The sequence below is a fragment of the Canis aureus genome, chromosome 22 (genome assembly GCF_053574225.1).
Source record: "Canis aureus isolate CA01 chromosome 22, VMU_Caureus_v.1.0, whole genome shotgun sequence".
NCBI lineage: Eukaryota > Metazoa > Chordata > Mammalia > Carnivora > Canidae > Canis > Canis aureus.
Genome location: NC_135632.1, coordinates 51,839,399 through 51,857,472, shown reverse-complemented (window position 1 = coordinate 51,857,472; position 18,074 = coordinate 51,839,399). Strand labels below are relative to the sequence as shown.

At 51.1% G+C, this 18,074-nt stretch overlaps 2 protein-coding genes across 7 annotated transcripts in view; one reads left to right on the top strand and one right to left on the bottom strand.

The window, feature by feature from the left end:
- SYNDIG1 (synapse differentiation inducing 1) overlaps nucleotides 1–11,692 on the top strand; it is a 188,806-nt gene extending 177,114 nt beyond the window's left edge. For 4 of the 5 annotated variants that reach the window (XM_077866049.1, XM_077866051.1, XM_077866050.1 and 1 more), the window contains exon 4: nucleotides 10,447–11,692. In XM_077866049.1, the coding sequence (XP_077722175.1) occupies nucleotides 10,447–10,605 (159 nt within the window). In that variant the 3' untranslated portion in view covers nucleotides 10,606–11,692. The remainder of the gene's footprint in view (nucleotides 1–10,446) is intronic. The other variant, XR_013361690.1, reaches the window with a different exon arrangement.
- Nucleotides 1–18,074, bottom strand: part of LOC144294232 (uncharacterized) — a 398,687-nt gene that overhangs the window by 172,736 nt on the left and 207,877 nt on the right. The window lies entirely within an intron of this gene.

Genomic DNA, 18,074 nt, shown 5'->3' with positions numbered 1-18,074 from the left:
CAGCTTCCCCAGGGGCTCCCATTTTGCCTGGGTCCCTCTCAGGTTCCCTGGGATCACATTGGAGGAGTCTCAGCCTTCCAGCCCTCCTCTCACAGGCAAACAAAACAAGTGTGAAGGGAAACCACAGCAAGCTTCTCTCAGGTTGGGACTGGAGGCCAGCCTGTAGGGGAGAAAGCATCAGCTGGCTGGAGGCTGCAAGGTGGAAGGCCCCTTGGGAAGGCCTCTTAGGAGTTGGGTGCTCTCCAGGGTTTGACAGCTTCTCTAATCCACCATGGAGAATGCGAGATGACAGTAGCTCCCATGCCCTACACGAGCATAGCAGGGTGATTGCTGTTCCTGTTGATGTGTGTGGTGTTCTCTGTGAGATGAGATCCAAGAAGAAATGACTCTGACAATGGGGCCCTCAGACATCCTTGCAGGAGTTCTGCCCCCAAGTGCAGTGGCCCAAATCAAGGACAGTGGGGTGGCTCTGGGAAGGCCCATGCTCGTTCCCACACCCAGGTGACTGAGGTTTGAGCCAGGTTTTACACTAATACAGTTGTACATTTGTTTCACAACCAGTCTCTTTTCTGCTGTTCAGACCTAACTAGCAACAGAAGATCCATGGTCTTAAATGGCTTAAAATAGAACAGTTGCTTAAAAGTGGGGAAATCATAAATACACATGCAGAACTACATACATGTGAGGAAAGGAACACGCGTGTTGAGGATTGGTGTGAGACTGCCTGCCTCTGAGAGGTTCTCCATCCTTGTGGCCTAGCTCCAAATTATCTTGCTATTCTCATTCAAAATGTTACATAGAGACTGTCTCTTTGAATTTAGCTCTGAGTACCTTGTCAGTGCATAGCAAATGTTAACAGTTATAAATAAAGGAGATAACCTTTGTAATAATGCAAAGAAATGTAATCCAGCCAGATGGACATTGGTAACTAGAGAAAAAATGAACCATAAAGCATCCAAAGTGTTAAAAATTTCCAGAGATGTTTCTGGAGACAGCAGGTGTCTTTGGGAGCCTGTCACAACTTTTGGAGGCTGGTATCAGGTGCTGGCATCTTCTGCTCAGGTCCTCCTAGCTGTGCCTAAACCCTGCTCCTCAACAGGAATGGAGTGAATGTGTCCATGGGTGACATGGAACGTGGAAACATCTGACCTTATCCAATCTTACCCACAAAATAAGTGTAGGAGAAACAAACCAGCAAGGTGTCTCTCAGAGGAAATCGTGATTGTACTAGAAACCCAAACACTTCCAGCTAAAGGAAGTGAAGGTGTTGACAAAGCTTGTTAAAAAAACCAACCCATAGCTAAGAGAAATATTGGCCCGAGGTTCCTGGCCCATCCATGAAAGGCCAGATCCCAGGCCCTTTGGAACATTCCAGATCATCTCCAGAAGGGGAGATGGTGGCCTAGCAGGGCCAGTACATGTGGCCATGAGAGATTCCACAGTTGCACGAGGCACATGTTCTAATGGCCACCACACTGAGCAGCACAGACATAGAATACCTCCATCCTCAGGAGAAAACTCTCCTGCAGGGCATACACTGAGATAGTCACTCTCGACCCAGCCTCTGACGCTCTTCCTGGCTCTTCTCTTCCCCCTCCTCTCCTGGATTCCCTGAGGAACAGCAAACCCCTCTCCCTCTGTCATCATGCCCAAAGTTAAACAGCCAAGTCCTGCCTGGTGCTCAGCACCGGAGCCAAGTAGGCTTCACCTTGCATAGCAAGGAGCCATGGTTGTAAATATTTCCTCTGTGGATACCCCTGATTTATATCTTCCTTATCAGCTTATAGACATTGTATAAGGCCAGGGATTCTCAGCCATGAGGATACCTCCAGGGGGTTTCTGTATAAGGTGGAAATGTTTCTGACCAAAGCATGTTTGCACTCAGGAACAGTGGGAGAAAAGGCTGCACCATCCTCTGTTCTTTATTCATTGAGCGAATGTGTGCTGAGTTTGTCCAGGCTCCTGCAATGTGCAGCTATAGGGGTGCCGGAGTGCTGAGCACCAGACCCCCAGGAGCCCTTCTCCCAGCAGGGCAGGTAAGGCTCCCATGAGAATATGGTAGGTGAGGTAGGAGCTTAAGAAGCTACTGCAAATACAGAGGCCCAAGAGCAGTCTGGAGAGGGAAGCCAGAGCACACTTGACCCTTGAAGGGCATCTGTGTTTATGGAGAAATGAGCATCTCCGTTCCTTCTCTCTTACTTCCCTTTTTTGGTTTTGATATCAAGATTTTACTAGTTTCATAAAATGAGTTTCTCTATTCTTTATGAAAAGTTCTTTTCTGATCACTTAATTTGAATCATTGGAGTGAAAGAGGAGAGTTCTTTAATTATGCTTTCTTCCAGTTATTGACCCTCCCCAAAGATATCCAGTAACCTGACTTCTGTGCCAACTGCACAGACTACTTTAGCCTATTTTGTACTTCTGTTCCACATTATGTTTCTGAGATTTATATATTTACCATTACTGGATACCATTATTGTTTATCTTTTTTTATTGCTGTTGGACCTTTGGGTGGCTCCCAGTTTGGAGGTATTATGACAGTTGTTGTTACAAACATTTTTGTAGATATGCTTTGGCAAGCATATAAACAATATCTCAAATATTTACTAAGAGTAGATTTGTTGTTGCATAATGTGTCCATATGTCCAGCTGTAAGAAGTACTGATTGTTTCCCAAAGTAGTGATAAGAATTTACACTCCTACCAGGACTGTATGAGAATTTGGTTTTTCCACATTCTCGCCAATACTTGCTACTGTGTCTCTTTTCCATTTGAGCCTGGCAGTTGGTATGCAGCACTGTTCTTCCAAGATGCACTCAGCTGGGCCCTGCCTGCACGCGCGGGAAGGACAAGTGTGGTTTCTACCTCCACCTCCCCTTCTTCCAGCTTGCCAGCCAAGCTGTTGCCCCCTTGAAGTGAGGTGTGGTGAGCGTGCCCAGGTAGGGGATAGAGCACTCTTACCCCACTCAGCCTGTCATGCGAGGCCTCGTGCCCTCCAGGCCTGGAGGATGTGGATGGCTTTCATTCCCATCTGTGCGTTTTGGTGGGTTCTTAGTGGACCCCACGCACATTCTGCATCCTCAGTTACTGTTTGCTTGAGACAAGCCCTGCATTTCCTGTCAGCATTTTCTGTGGAGGTCTGCTTCCCTCTTAGGTGGTCTGTGTTGGACAGGATCTAAGACAGTGCCCGTGGCAGCTCACCCTGGCCGGTCCTCAATGGAGGGCCTGGCCTGTCCCCACAGAACAGCACTCCTTTCAGCTCTGACCCAGAAGTCCCTGGCCAGCCCCCTTCTGCCTTTTAGATTCTCCAGGCAGGAATTGGCCCTGTGCCCTCTGCGCAGGGGACTCAGACAAGGCCCCTCAGTACCCCATTTAGACTCCTCTCCTAGGGTGGAAGGCCAACAGCTCCCCGCCTAACGGAGAGGACTGGGTCTTACCACATGCTCAAAGGTCCCTTCAGATTCCCTTCCTGGCCTCCAAACACCCAACTCCATGGGGGCACAGGGCTTCAGACGTCTAGTTGGGTTCTCCTCTCCCATTCTGAAAATTGGCAATGCTGACGAGCAGCTGTGTAACCATGGTGGGCCATGTCTCTTGTGATGTCGGGCCTCAGACCGAACTTCTAGCTATTGTGAGTGAAATACTGCCAGAAAGAGGCAGGCAAGCAACAGGGTACAATAAAGTCACGGGCTTCAGCATGCCAACAATGCCAAGATCAATCTCAGGTTATCCCAGAGCTGGTTGAGCAACAAGAAGGGAGCCACAGCAGGAAGTGGAAGACAATGGGACAGCCCGGCTGGTCCCTGGCCCCAGCAGGACCCGGATGCACTGGAAGCATCCAAGGAAAGCAGTGCCCCGAATCTAGTTGGAGACCCCAAGAAGAGGCCAGTCCCTGCAGCTAAAACTCCTAGAAGTTACCACAGGGCAGGTTCTGTCACCAGCAATAGAGAGAGTGATAAATAGGTATAAGCATTCGAAAGTGCCCCCCAAGGAATGTCGATTTGCCTCCATTCCTCTGTGCGCTGCCCATTCTCGTGAAAACCTGAGCAGGATGAGCTTCAACTGAATGTAAGAAGCTTCCTGCCTTGTGATGAAGGACATGTTGCCCTGACATGGTGGCCTGACTCGGTGCCTATCCCCACCTCAGGAGGAGTGACCCAATGGCATGACTGACCTCATGCCGAGCCAAAGTGGGTTCGTCCTGGTTGCACAGTCTTTGGTGATGTGATTTTTACTGATTCAGTGTAAATCCCTTCACTCGAGGGGAAGGAAAGGAAGCCAGTGGTTTTCCTGACTTGTAGCACTAATGTGTTCTTTGTGCTCTTAGGTTTAAAAGTGCGGGTTTCTGTGTATTTTCACAACCAGATAAGTGAAGGTAGTTGTGTAACTAGAGATCCAGAGTGCACATGTAATGTCTCAGTGTGCGACGTCCGGCAGCATGTAGAAGAGCTCAGCACCTCTGGGTGCAGGTTTGGAGGGCACCTCCCCATCAGGGCTGTGGCTGAAAGTGCCCCAGGGTGTCCCTTGGGGCCTGAGGGCTTCTTGACTTCTGATTGCAGATGCTTATGCTCCCACTCCCCTGGGACTTTTACCCTTGGCTGCCTTCCAGGGGGTGCAAGTCTGGACCCCACAGACGGTACAGCTGGGCACTTCTTAGGACCTTGTTGGCCACCTGCACTTCCTGTTTTCTAAGCAAAAGGCCCAAAGAGAAAATAACAAACTTCATTCATGACCTGTGGGAGAAAGGGCGAGGAAGAGAAGAAGCCAGTCCCAAGAGATAAGTTTCCCAGCCCAAAGTGGGAGCAGGTGGACATCCTGTCTTCTGCAGGGGCCTGAATGGGAATGGCTGTTTGCAGACTAGGCCAGAGGGGCCAGCTCACAGGGTCAAACTTCCTTCTGTCCAGTGTCCAAACTTCCTTCTCCCTTGTAGTTCGGCCTTCAGGAGTGACAGAGGTGACATTGAGAGAGAGCTGCCTGTAGGCACCTGCCCTTGGAGCTCAATGGAGAGAAGCACCTCTTAGCCTAGTCCCGGGAGCCAGAATCGTCACTGCCCTGAAAGATGGCACCAGTTGGATTCTGTTCTGGCTGGAGGAGCCCCGGACTATGACATCATCGGTGCATCCCATGGCCTCATGGGAGATTATATTCACCTGTGCAAGCAGGATCCAGCATGAGCCAGCATGAGCCGTGGCTGCACTTTCATGAGGGGCACCCAGGAACAGATCCCGAGATGCCCCAAGGAGGCCTTCTGTCCTAGGAGGGGACTCTGAACAGACCAGATGTGAACAGGGCCATGAGGAAGAAGCCCAGAAGGTTTCAGCAGGAGGACACTATGAGCACATGAGACCTGCCTCCCCTCCAGCCTGGTGGCCTGCCTCAGCCCACAACACAGTAAGGATGTTGAGGAGATACAGCCCAGGCCCACCTGAGGTCAGGTCAGAGCTGCCCCACTGAGCAGTTCTCAAATTTCAGACCTTCAGAAACTGGTAGAGAAATCAGTGTTTATTCTTGTCTGAAGCCACAAAGTTGGGGATGAAGTGTTTCTCGGCAGTGGATGATGAACATAACCATCAGGAGAGAGCAGGCTGGTTGGGTGCCCAGATGCCAGAAAGCATCTCATCGGCAACAAAAAGCCTACAGGTCAGGTCCTCACAGCCAGATCATGGCTGATGCAAACATCTTATCAGCAGTGTAGCTGTAGCTGCTGCTTTCAGGGAAATAGATGGTTCACCCCAGTTAGATCATTTGGGGGGATTGATTTACAAAGGTGGCTGGCCTGGGGCCTCAAGGGACAGTGCAGTGACTGGGGCAGGTACATCAGAGCCACCACCACACAGAGGCCCAGAGAGAGTAGGACAGAGCATTAGAACCTACAAGAGGTATCAGTTTTGGGGCCTTCATAAATGGTGAGCCCATCCCCTCCTCTAGTCTGATGGAGCTGCTGGACAGTACTCAGGGAGAAGCTGGGGACCAGAGAAGGAGCCAGGGCAGCTTCCTGGCCACAGGTAAGCCACGTGGAAGGAGCATGGGTCCAGAGGGCGAAGGGCAGGAGGCAATATCGGAGCCCACACTGACCAGGCCTGCCTCAGTCCCATGGGCCCACTGCACAGATGGGAACACTGAGTCTCAGAGCCCTTCTTCCCCTTTTAAAATCAGTGGAGCATTTGATTTGAAGTAAAGTCACACACTGGTAGTATCCTGGACCCCACGATGGGAGGGCCTTGGTGGCAGGCCACCCCACTGTGGGAGGAGATGAGGTTAGGCAGGAAATGATCCAGGGTCAGAAAGCACACATGCCATGCTGCAGGCCATAGGGACCGACAGCAGGCACCGCCAGAGACCACATGAGCAAGTCTGCCATGGGCAGCATTTTGGAGAAAGTGGGAGAGGTACAGGCAAACCTAGGGCAGGATCCCCCAACAAGCCCAAGACTGCTCAAGTAAGCCATTTCAATGTCCAAGAACAAAGTGCATAAAGTGGATCAGCCTTCTGTTTCCTTTGGCACTCATTACCTGCCACAGCAGAAGGCATTTTCCTAGGAGGACAAACTAGGATTAGGGATGCGGCCCCCACCTGCAGGGCTTAATGGCCCTGCAAAAACAGGGGGAGCCCGATGCTGCCATTATTAGAAAGGAGGCTATCAGGAGGTAAAATACCAGCAAATTATAAACTCCTGGGAGCCACACACCAGTCAAGAGGAAATGAGGTTTGGAAATAACACCCTCCAAGGTAAAAACAAAACTATGAGGGCCCAGGGTGTGGGTGGCTTCTCTTCCTGCAAGCGTCCAGTTGTAGGAATCAAAACAGTGCCATGCACACCAGTCAGACAGGCCATCAGGACACAGCTCCCACAACCAAACATGAGGGTGGACCTCAGGTTGGCAGTACCCTGCAAGAGGCTGAGCTCACTCCCTGAGCTTCAACTCCCCCAATATCATTCTCTCTACCACGAGCCTGCTCACATGAAACAATGATTCTGTTGGAAAAAATGTGGGTCTCGAGGATGCTCTCCATGCCAGATCCAGGGCTGTCGTCCTGCGAAGCAAAGTCTCTCCCAGTTTGCCTGAACTGTCCCTATTCTGGTACAGAAGGTCCCAGGAACCCTCTTAGTCCTGCGCAAACCAGGACAGTTGGCCACCTTGCTCTCCATCTTGCCTGCACTTTGGAATCACCTGGGAGCATGAAAGGCACAGAAGCCAGGTCCCAGGCCAGAGCTTCTGACTTCCCTGGCCGGGGTGCCACCAGGGCACAGGAGTTCACAAAGCTCCCTGGCAGCTGGAATGTGCACCAGGTTTGGGGACTCCTGTTGCAGAGCTGTCTGATGTGGCACAGTTTAAGCTAACGATACCCACGGGCCATCCTGAGTGAGGGCTCTCAGCATGCCTACAGCATGCTCACTTACAAACCATGGGCTGCGTGTGCAGACCAGGGTGTAGACAAGTCTATATTCCAAATTGGGACAAGCAAATAACATCTGCTTATTCCAGCCAAGAATCATCTGTGACATCCTCCTGTCCCTACCAGGAGTTGCCAGCTTGGCTGTTCCTTGATACCTCCTTTCCTCCTCACCACAGCCCCCTACCCCAATGCAGCAGTCAGAGCAGCTGAGAACGTGGCTGCTTTGGGAATCCAGCAAGCATGGCTGACCCTCATCTCATAAAAACGCACATGCATACACGTCTTGCTTTCAGTCTGAGGTCTCTGGACCCAGGACAACAACCCCTGCCCTCCTGCATAGCAAGAAGAGCCTGGACACATAGCCCAGAAGTTTTCAGGATGGAAATATTTCTCTGAGATTGCAGCCTCTCAGAAGGATATACAACCTGCCTTGTAGCCACAGGATCCATTGTCTGCAACAAAGGATGTGCCGGACACCACCTTTGTTAGACCAGGATGCCCAGTCTGTGGAGCGCAAACAGCGTGGCTAGTTCCGGGAGCTTCTGCAAAATGCAGACATTGAATAGCATTGCTGAAAAGCAGCCTGATTATCAATGGAGATCTGTCTGTTTGATGTTTCTGACATATTCCAGTTGATAGCATCTCCAACCCAACACACTTCCTGCTGGAACAGTTACCCTATAACCAAACAAAACGTTGATGGGGTTCTCTCAGCTTGGACCGTGAGAGTAAACTGTGGATTCCCCAGCAGACACTTCCGGCTCCTGAGGATGAGAGCGCTGGCACTGTGGGCTCAGAAGGCACCAGAGGGGAGGTCTGTGGAGTTGGGCCACAGCTTAGGTCAAGGCTGCCCCCTGCCACTACCTTCCTCACAGAGGCCTCCAGAGAACCAGGATCGTGCACCTGGGAGCATTTGAAGGGAGCTAATCTTGAACAGCCCACTCATCTGGTCATTCATCAAGTGTTCAGTGAGTTCCTCCATTCCTCCAGGCTCCAAGGCACACCTCATGGATGAAGCAGACAAGGACCTGCCTCTGGAGTTGAGCCAGGAAGGCAGCTACTCACATAGTTATAGAAATGGGTCAGCTCCCATGCACAGGCCAGTTGGGACAAAGGCGCTCCGGGCGGGGCCCATGTTCAGGGGGAAGGAGTGCCCAATGTGCCCTGACTTCTTCTCTGCACATCTGTGTCCTCTCCTGCAACAGGGCCCAGGGTGGTGATAATGCCAGAGAGCAGCAAAACCCATTCCGATGGAGGGTGGCCACCCGGCTAAGGAAGGGCATTTCCAGTGAATGATGTTATGGGACACCGGAGTGTTTGGGAGTACTGCTAGATAAAACGAAATGCAGCTAATTAAGGCTTAATTAATTAATTGGTATTGTCCTAGGAGGCTTCCCATTCTGCATTCCCTGAGCTCTGTTTCATCAAGAACTGCCGGCAGTGATCTCCCAAGCTCCCTTCCAAACCAGAAAATTAGAAGAGGAAAGCAAAAATTGACCTCCAGCATCCAGCAGGTAGAGAAAGAGAGGCCACCAAGTAGACCAAGGTGCCTTCTCAGCCCGACACGGAGCTCCATAGCTCATCAATCAGGGCCAGGACTGTGGAGGGTGGAAGTTCATTTCACGAGTTACCTCTGAGTCTGACCCGTTGTGATCCATTGCAGATGAGGTGGCATATTTTAGTTTGAGTAACCAACACACTGTCTCTCATACCAGCCTTCACAGTGCAGAAATACCACTGATGACATGTGGAGATGCGACCCGGTGAAAAACGGGCTTTCTGGAGATAGGCCAGAGAATGAGTTAGGCTATCTACCTGGGGAGTGGGTTCTGCCTTTATCCTGACCATAAAGAAGCCCCAGCCAGCTTGGGGTTAGCTCTCCACAGCCTCACTTGACCCTCCCAGGGGTTAGGGTCCATGGTAGCCTCCACTCCCATCAGCCAAATTCTCCATTTTACTCAGCTGATCTCTTCAGGATGGTTACAGCTGAAGCACTTGGTGGTTCCTACACTCTTGTGTCACATTTTGAGTCTCACTTGTGGAGGAGGACAACAGAGGAAGGGATTGAGGGTGGGTATATGGGGTCTGCTACAAAATACCCTACCAGACACTTTGTCCCAAACCTCTATGTGCCTATCCACCTTGTGACCCCAAGAAACATGAATCTTATCAAAGCAACTACCAACTGAGTGAACAAAAATATGGGTATTGGTCTTATTTCAAATATTTTATTGATGGCTGACTTCTATCCACTCCAGCTATGGTGAGGAAGGACGTAGTTAGGAATGCATGATCCCATCCAGTGGAAGTGTTAGGTGTCCTGCAACCGACTTAATGATCTTATGCCATAGTTTCTTCTCTGGGAAGTGAGAACTAGACTTTCCTTCCCCACACTCCTACTATGTAAAGATTAAATCAGGTAAGTGTGAACATATTTTTGTTTTAATTCAGTGTTATTCAAATGAAAGAAAGTATCATCCTTCGGTAGAAATGAGAATGTAATATCTGTTCTGTCCCTCACATCCTGATGCCCAGGGTCCTGGGCCCCACATTGGTGATGGAGCACTGCCAGCCACGGGTATTCCTGGGGGCTCTTTCCTTTTTTATTTTTTAAAGATTTTATTCATTTATTTATTTATTCATGAGAGTAACAGACAGAAAAAGAGGCAGAGACACGGGCAGAGCGAGAAGCAGGCTCCATGCAGGGAGCCCGACCTGGGACTCGATCCTGGGTCCCCAGGATCCCGCCCTGGGCCGAAGGCAGCGCTAAACCACTAAGCCACCCGGGCTGCCCCCTTTCCTTTTTTTAAGCTTTGACTGCCTTGCAGTGCAGGGGAGCAATAGCCCCCGCATTTCCTCTTCACCAGTTACAGAACCGCCGCCACCACAGCTGGGAGCATGCCCAGTTACCTCCTAATGAGTCCTCCCTCTCCGGTGTCAGCTAAGTTGGAGGCTGGCAGGGCGCCAGAGGTGAGCACTACGCTCACTGCATTTGCTTCCACTTGCTCATTTTGACTTCCTTCTCTCCTCCCTCCTTTCTCTCCAATAGACCAACAAAGCCGTAGCCAAGGGGGACTTCCACCAAGCCAGCACGAGCTCCCGGCGGGCCCTGTTCCTGGCTGTGCTGTCCATCACCATCGGGACCGGCATCTACGTGGGCGTGGCCGTGGCCCTCATCGCCTACCTCTCCAAGAACAACCACCTATGAGCTTCATCCAGGCGCATAGGGAAAGAACCTGGGGCCAGTCCTACACAGATGCAGAGAAGGCAGGGCTGGCAAGGGGTGGACACACAGGTAGACACACCTGTGCGATGCTGTACACTATAAGTTATTGCCAAACAACTCCATAAAGCCCTGGGATTTTCTACCCATGGATTTCTTTTGTTTTTATCCCTTAATTTCATTTTCACAGCACTGTGTAGAGCACGAGGCAGATGAGCACTGCTGACCCGTCCAAAGGGAAGCTCCAAAGATCCTGACCTGCAAGGCTGTCTCTGGATGGATTCTGGTGGATTCATGACAGTGCAGCTCTCTCTGCAGCTGCCAGTGCCTGGGATGCCATAGCATTAGCAATATATAAACAGTACAAATGTGTTTATTTTTTATGAAATATGGTGCAATAGGCAGAGGGCAGGGGACACGTCACTTCTGTCTGTGGCCCTGCTGGACTCCTCCGGCATTTCCCCCGTCCATGAACCTTCCCTGCAGGAAGAAAAGGGGGCTGGCAGGAAGAGAGAAAAAACTGCTGGCAGGATTCCCAGCTGTCATTGGTCTTCAGAAGGGTCCAGCCCTGAGAATGCAATGCCAGGATAGCATTGGGCCTGCCCCAGGCCCAGCAGACACTCCCTCCATGCTGCCCCCAGCCTAGGAACATCAGGCCTCCTTTGGAACGTGTCCAAACTCAGCAGCCATCACGCAGCAATATGCAGTCTTGGGGCCTACTTGATCTAGGGCAGGGGGCAGGCCGCAGCCCCTCCCAAAACCCCTCCTGAAAGGACCGAGGTTCACTCCAGGAACTGTAGGCAAAGGAGCTGTGGACACCGTCTCAGCATAAAGATGCCTGTGTTGACACTCACGCTGGTAATAAGCAGTGACACCAGTGATCTTGAAAAGGAAATGAACCTTCCCTGTCAACTAAATGAATAGCTATTTTCTTGTCATTTTTTTAAGTGCAACTACTGCTTCATGCTGCTTAAGTTATCAGACGAATGCTGAGAAATAAGTAATCAGACATTTTAATACCATTACACTGCTGTTTTATGAGTGTTCATTATTTAACAAAAATTATCTTTTAGCTTTCTTGCTTAAGACTTTTTTTTTCTGATGAATATCCACTCTTGGGTTTCATTTCTCCTTTTCACTTATTTTAAATAACCACAGAGCTACCCAGGACTCAGCTGGTGGAAGAGTAGGCAGGTCCCCTAAGATGAGGGTCATGACACCCCTGGTTGCTTAAGTTTTCACCTTGGACATTCTTAGTGTCTTTATCCTACTAATAATATTAAGGGATTCAGAGACAGTGATTCATCCACGACAATAGCTCCCTGCTACCTGGATCCTGGCCTCAGAAATCCTGATGTCACTGACCAGAGCTACTGCCTGGTGGTTCCAGTGCTCAGCATAAGTCAGAAATCACTGTCCTGGGATGTCCTGGAATAAGGACTCATGCTTGGTCTCTTGCACCTGTCCCTCTCCCCCTTGACCTGAAATGCTTAATATTCTGAAAGTTTTTAGCACTGCCTTCCTGGGCCAATTCCAAGATCCATCTAGCACTATGTCTCTAGTGAATGTTCCAGAAATATATTTTAAGACTCAACTCAATGAAGAATATATGGAAGAAGCCCAAACCTCCCTGTAAGAGTCAGAGTGACCTGGTGATAGAACACATGGATTGGGATCAAGCCCTCTGTGTGATCCATACAAGTGCACATCTCTGAATCTCATCTCTAGCCCACTTCTGAGGACTGCTGGTGAATTCACGAGCATAGGCCAATGCCTGGCCCAGGTTGGTGTACTGGAGATGGGGTGGCCATAGTGGTTCTCAGTATCCTGGATAGCTCATTCTGTCACTTGTTTGCATCCTCCCATCTTTTCTGCCCAGTATCTCAGGGTGTATTCATTGTGAGCGGCCTTATGCAAAATGGCCTTTGTATTTCTCCTAAATCAGTCCATTTTAAGTTCAAGAAGTGCCCAAAGTTCCATATCTTTGCATTTGATTAAGAAGTAGAGTCCACACCGGATGTCTTCCCCACCACCGTCATGGGTGCGCAGGTGCTCTGCCTCCCACTAGACCACCTTCCCATCTTCTCTTAGCCCCCTGTCTTTCCACATGGAAAAGCTTTAGGCTAAAAGGACTCAGGCCTCCCTGTACTTCCTCAGTTTCTGTGAAGTCTTCCCCAAGAACCAGCACAAGACCACACAATGCAGATGGCCCTGGGGTTAGGGTGCTAGGATCAAGGCCAAACCAGCCAGAGGACAACTGAATGAGCATGTGTGGCCTTGAAGCTCCTGTGACAGGGAGACCCGCCGTGGCCCTATCCTACAACGGGCTTGGCATTGGTGTTGCAGGAGTGGTTGCATGCCATCCTTGGTGGCTCTATTGGTGACTGCTGCTTAGCACTGCAACCTTCTTGGTGTGGCGGGAAATGTGAGTACCTTTCTAGACTCACATTTCCCTAGTTGGTGTAGCCACCACAGAAGAGGCACTGTCCTCTCCAAGCCCTGCACTGGGCACTGGACCCACAGCAGCTCACGTAGTCCCACAAACCCTGGCAGGCAGGCAGCAGAACTGAGGTTCGGAGAAGGGAGCTCAGCCAGCACCATGTAAGTGGCAGCTGTAGAGCAAAGATGGGAGGCCCAGCCTGGCACCGCCCGCACACACACAGGTAGGACCTGCCAGCTCGCCCCTGGCTGCAGATGAAGTTCCCCCCATAGCAACTCCCTGCAATCTTGCAAAAACTCTTTACTACAATAATCTTATAAGTCATTCTCCCCAAAAATCACATGCCGGGGAAATAGCAAAGTCAAGATGCAACCCTGACCATCACATCCGAAGCCCACTCGGCTTCCTCTTAAAAACCACACTGCCTCGGCTGTGGCTCTACCAAGCAAGAACAATCTCATCTGGGCATACACCACATTGTTTGTGAGCCGAGACTCTTTGGAACTTAAAAGTGAGTTTGGTTTTTGTTTCACAGCATCATCTTTGCCAGAGGGTGGTGGGATCGAGTGGGGGTGTGACAGGAACTGAGGTGACTTCCCGGGAGAAGAAAACCTTGGTACAGGTGGTTAGAGCAGGTCCTCTTCCTCTACACATCTCCCTCCCGCATCCTTAGAGACATCCCCAGACTGCCTATCTCACCTCCCTTAAGCCCCCCTCTGCCCCTGCTTCACTGGGCAACCCTGTATTCATCAGGTGTCCTGGCTTCACCAACGATCTCCACTTCAACAGGTGTCCCTACCTGACCAGATTGTCCAGCTTTCCCCAGGAAATGATGGTAGCTCCCAAGGAGGACTTGGCGGGAGAGGCTGCATCTGGCCATCACTGTGCCCTCAGCTGCTGCCCAAGATGTCACAGTCAGGCCACACAGCTCTAACTAGGAAACAGGACCAGACACTCCAGAAGCTGGGACAGGACATTCCTCACACCCAGCCAGTCACCACGTACCTCTTGAGATGTTAGAGGAAATCTCATTCAGAGCAGCCTCTGGCTTTAAAATGCATCAGCCTGTTTGCCAATAGCTGCTATCACTCCAGGATACAGATGCCAAATGGTTACAGCAGCTGAGTCCCAGGCCAATGCTGCTTTTCAGGGCCTCTGTCCTTGCTTTTGAAGTTTTATAGGGTCTCTTAGGGGCCCCTTGTGGAGTGGCTTGAGCACCAGCCCTTATGAGGACGGTTCATACTCCTCAAAGTTCACCTGTATTCGTTGTCATGGGTGTTGACCTCTGGTGACCCAATAAACCGTTAAGTGTAAAATTCAGATCCTGAGCTGAGGCTGCCCTCTCGGAAAATGCAGCTGTCCCATCTCTTCCCTAGAGGCCACATTCACACCTGTGTTTTGCCTTTGATGTTGGGAGCCTCAGATAGAACCCCAAGTGGAAAGACACTGTGGCTGTGATGTCCCCTCTGTCATGACCTCTTGAAAGCCCTTCCCTGGTCTTCAGGATGGGCTGTAATGCCCAAGGAGTGGTGACCTCATTCCCCTGGGGCTCTCATCTGAAGATTCTGCTCAACCTAGCAAAGCAGTGTAGACACCAAACCCACAGATGCTTGGGGCCTGCAGACTGCTGGCTCCCTGCCAGACAAGCGTGTAAAATGAATAATCAATTTGTTGTCTTGTTGAGCCCCATAGCAAGGGTCAAAGCTCCACATGGGTGAGGAGGGAAGGGCGGGAACTGTTCGTCCTGTGCTCAGGGTACAGCAGGCGTCCGTGGGCCAGCAGCTGCCCTGTGCTGCAGGGATAACAGAGGGGGCATGGCTCACAGCAGCCTCTGAACACACTCCAGGGAAATGAGAAGGGTGGTGAGTACAGCGGCCTGACACAGCAGGGCATGGTGACCAGGGGGAGTAGAGCGCCACACGGGCCTGAGTAGTAGAGAGTACATCTAGGTCAGGGGTAGGTGCTTGGGGGCCCAAGAAATTTGCCCAAATCCACCAGGTGGAAAAGACAGGGCAGCTGGCTCATCATTGGGGCAATAGAGCAGAATGTGGGTGCCTCTGGGAGAAGCACACCGGAGACATTCCCAGGGCTTTCCAAAGGCAGTGCTGAGAGGCACAAGGCATGGTCTGACACGTTTCAGCTCATCTGCCTTCACTGACTATGACATCAGTCCTGTGACTGCTCTGGTCTACAGGCCATGGTCCTCACTGCCACTCCACCAGGCCCCAACGTGCAGGGGCCACTGAGGCAGATCAGGCTCTGGACTTGGAGATGACTGTCCCTTGAACCAAGCACAGCCATCACTTCCCTCTGCCACCCAGATACCCTTTCTTCTAGCACACAGTGAGTTCAGAGCTGTGCTTACCCAGACCAATGAGACAGGCTCATCTGTCTCAATTCAGCACCCAGTCATGTGCCTGACTGGCCAGGAGGAATTGATGGAAGGCAAGGCATTCTGTGAGTGGCTGGTCAAGTGCCAGGGAGTGCATCCACTGCATCCCTATGGATTCTAGGGGACAGTGCCTGGTTTTCCACTGAAATCAGATCACTTGGGGCCAATTTGAAAGGTAGATAGTAGATGATAGATAGATGATGATGATGATGATGATAGATAGATAGATAGATGATAGATAAAATGTTACTACATCTTCGAGAGAGGGAGGACTCAAGACATCATGGGGCCACACCACATATAGCTCTTCATTCTCTCAGGCTGCTGGCTATGACACCTCATGTCACCTAATCCAGTTTATGACTCAGCTGAAAAACAGTGATGTGGGTCTGTTGTCTGTCTACACCAGAGAATCCATACATAGATTCAAACTATTTTATTAAGCTAATCAAGATGTGTAGATTGTATAAAACGGGGAATAGTTATCATTCTGCTGGGTACCTTGAAGCAGTTCTTTCTATTTCAATTACTTTCTCAAGAGGTCCTTGTGCATTGGAAGCAAGAGGTGGTCACTGTCCAGCAATGGTGTCTGATTTAGAAACAGAAATCAGGCCACTCCAGAATCCCTCACCCTTCATTTCTGTCCTCAGTGGAATTAAGTGTGGAGGTCCTCAGGTGACGTTCCCCTCCTTATCATCCCCGAATAGATGCAGCAATTCAAGTGACCCGGATCAATCTCCATCTAGCATCTTGTGCATTCTCAGATAATAGGTCTTTTTAAAATAACACGGACCTTAAATTCAGAGAGGGTGTTGCAAATGGATCCAGCTTCATATTCAAAGCAGCCCTGTTCCAGGCCCGACATGATGCAGAAACTGAGCTCAGAAGGCTATCATCCCCAACATCTCTGGCGAGAAAGGAACACAACCTGGACTTGGGCTCAGCCAAGCAGCGCCAGGCCCAACACCCTCCCTGCCACAACCGGGAGATTGCAGGGCTCTGCTAGAGCCTCCCTGGAGCCTGGGCAAGGAGGTGCCTGGCCTGGGGATCTGATACACTTACCAGAAGCTGGAAAAGCCAGGCAGAGTGGAAGCTGGAGCCAGTGTGGCTTTTCAGACCAGAGAGGGAACCTCTCCTAACCCGAGGCCCAGGGCTGTCAGAGGTCAATTCACAGGGAAGTAGGGACGGCAGTGGATGAGGCCAGAGACACGCAGGCTGAAGAAAGTGAAGCCAGGACCCTGACCACCTACCATGGGCACAGAGCTGGTCCAGGTCTGGCAGCAAGTGAGTGAACAAAACAAGGACAATTCCCCTGCCCCCACCCCATGGGGACATCTGTAATGTCTGAAGATATTTTTGACTGTCACCAGTGCCCATGTAGTGGGTAGAGGCCAGGAGTGCGGCAAACATCTTGGAATGCACAGGACCGTCCCCACAGCAGAGAGTCAGCTAGCCCCAAGCATCAGCAGGGCTGAGAACCCTGCACTCCATTATTCCCTTCAGTCACTAGCAGCATAAACATTTGGAAAAACCAAGTCTGTGTTAGCCACCACTCAGGTGGAGCACCGACCAGCCACGTGAGCTTGGAATCCCTCACTGAACAGCCACACTTCACTAGCAACCCCTTCTCAGAGTCACACTAGGACTTTTACACAGGAAAGGCAGGTGGGGAGAAATAGGCAGGTGCCCCTGCTTCTTGGAAGGGGCCTCCTGAGTCTAACCTCAAAGCAGCTGCCCAGCCACCCACCCACCTGCTTCTATCAGCCCCTGTCAGCCCTAGTGAAACAGTCACAGGACAACGATAGCACCCTCCCACTTCACAGGACTTGGGGTTGGCAAAGGAAGCTTTGCTGCCCACTCAATCTCTGAGTCCCATAGCCATCCTCTGCTTCTGAAGAGGCCGAGGGCCCACTGGGGGGAGAAGGGGTCAGGGTTCTACATGGAGGGGACTTGACTCCATTCAGCATGGTCGGTTTGGGGTAAAGAGAACTCAGGTCTCCTCACTGGTGGCCAAGCTTCCTTCCCCTGCTGCTCTGCCACAGTGTGGGCCAGGAGGCAGTCATGCAGACCAGGTATACTGTCATTTCTGTGACACGGATCCAGGTGCCATTAGGGACCCACATGCCTCCACTGCTCAGCTCACAGATCCACATGGCTAGAGCTGGTCACAGAAAGGGTGCCATCTGTTCTCAGTGACGAAGGAGAGGACCAAGTTTGAAAACGGAGGTTGGACGAAGTTCAGAGGAGCCATGGGGAGCTGTGGGCTTTAACTTCATGGTCCAGAGGATTCACCCATTCAGAACCCTTAGACACGGCTTTGGAGCAGAACCAGAGGTTCAATCCCTTGGGGAAGCCTCGTTCAAGTCAGGGCAGAGCCACAGGCATTTGCTGAGCACCCTACTATGTACAAAGGCTGTGATGGGCCCTCAGGTGACAAAGACATAAAGGGATCATGTCTGGGGAAGCACACCGCCTCACAGAGGCCGCACAGGAGCAGAAGCCAAGACTGGGTACCAGTGCCCAAGGACATGGGCTACAGGATGGGGTGGGGCAAAGTCCAGGCTGAAGAGCACCTGAATCCAAAAGCCTGTGGCAGTGGGGGTGCTTCTCAGGCCTGGGGCA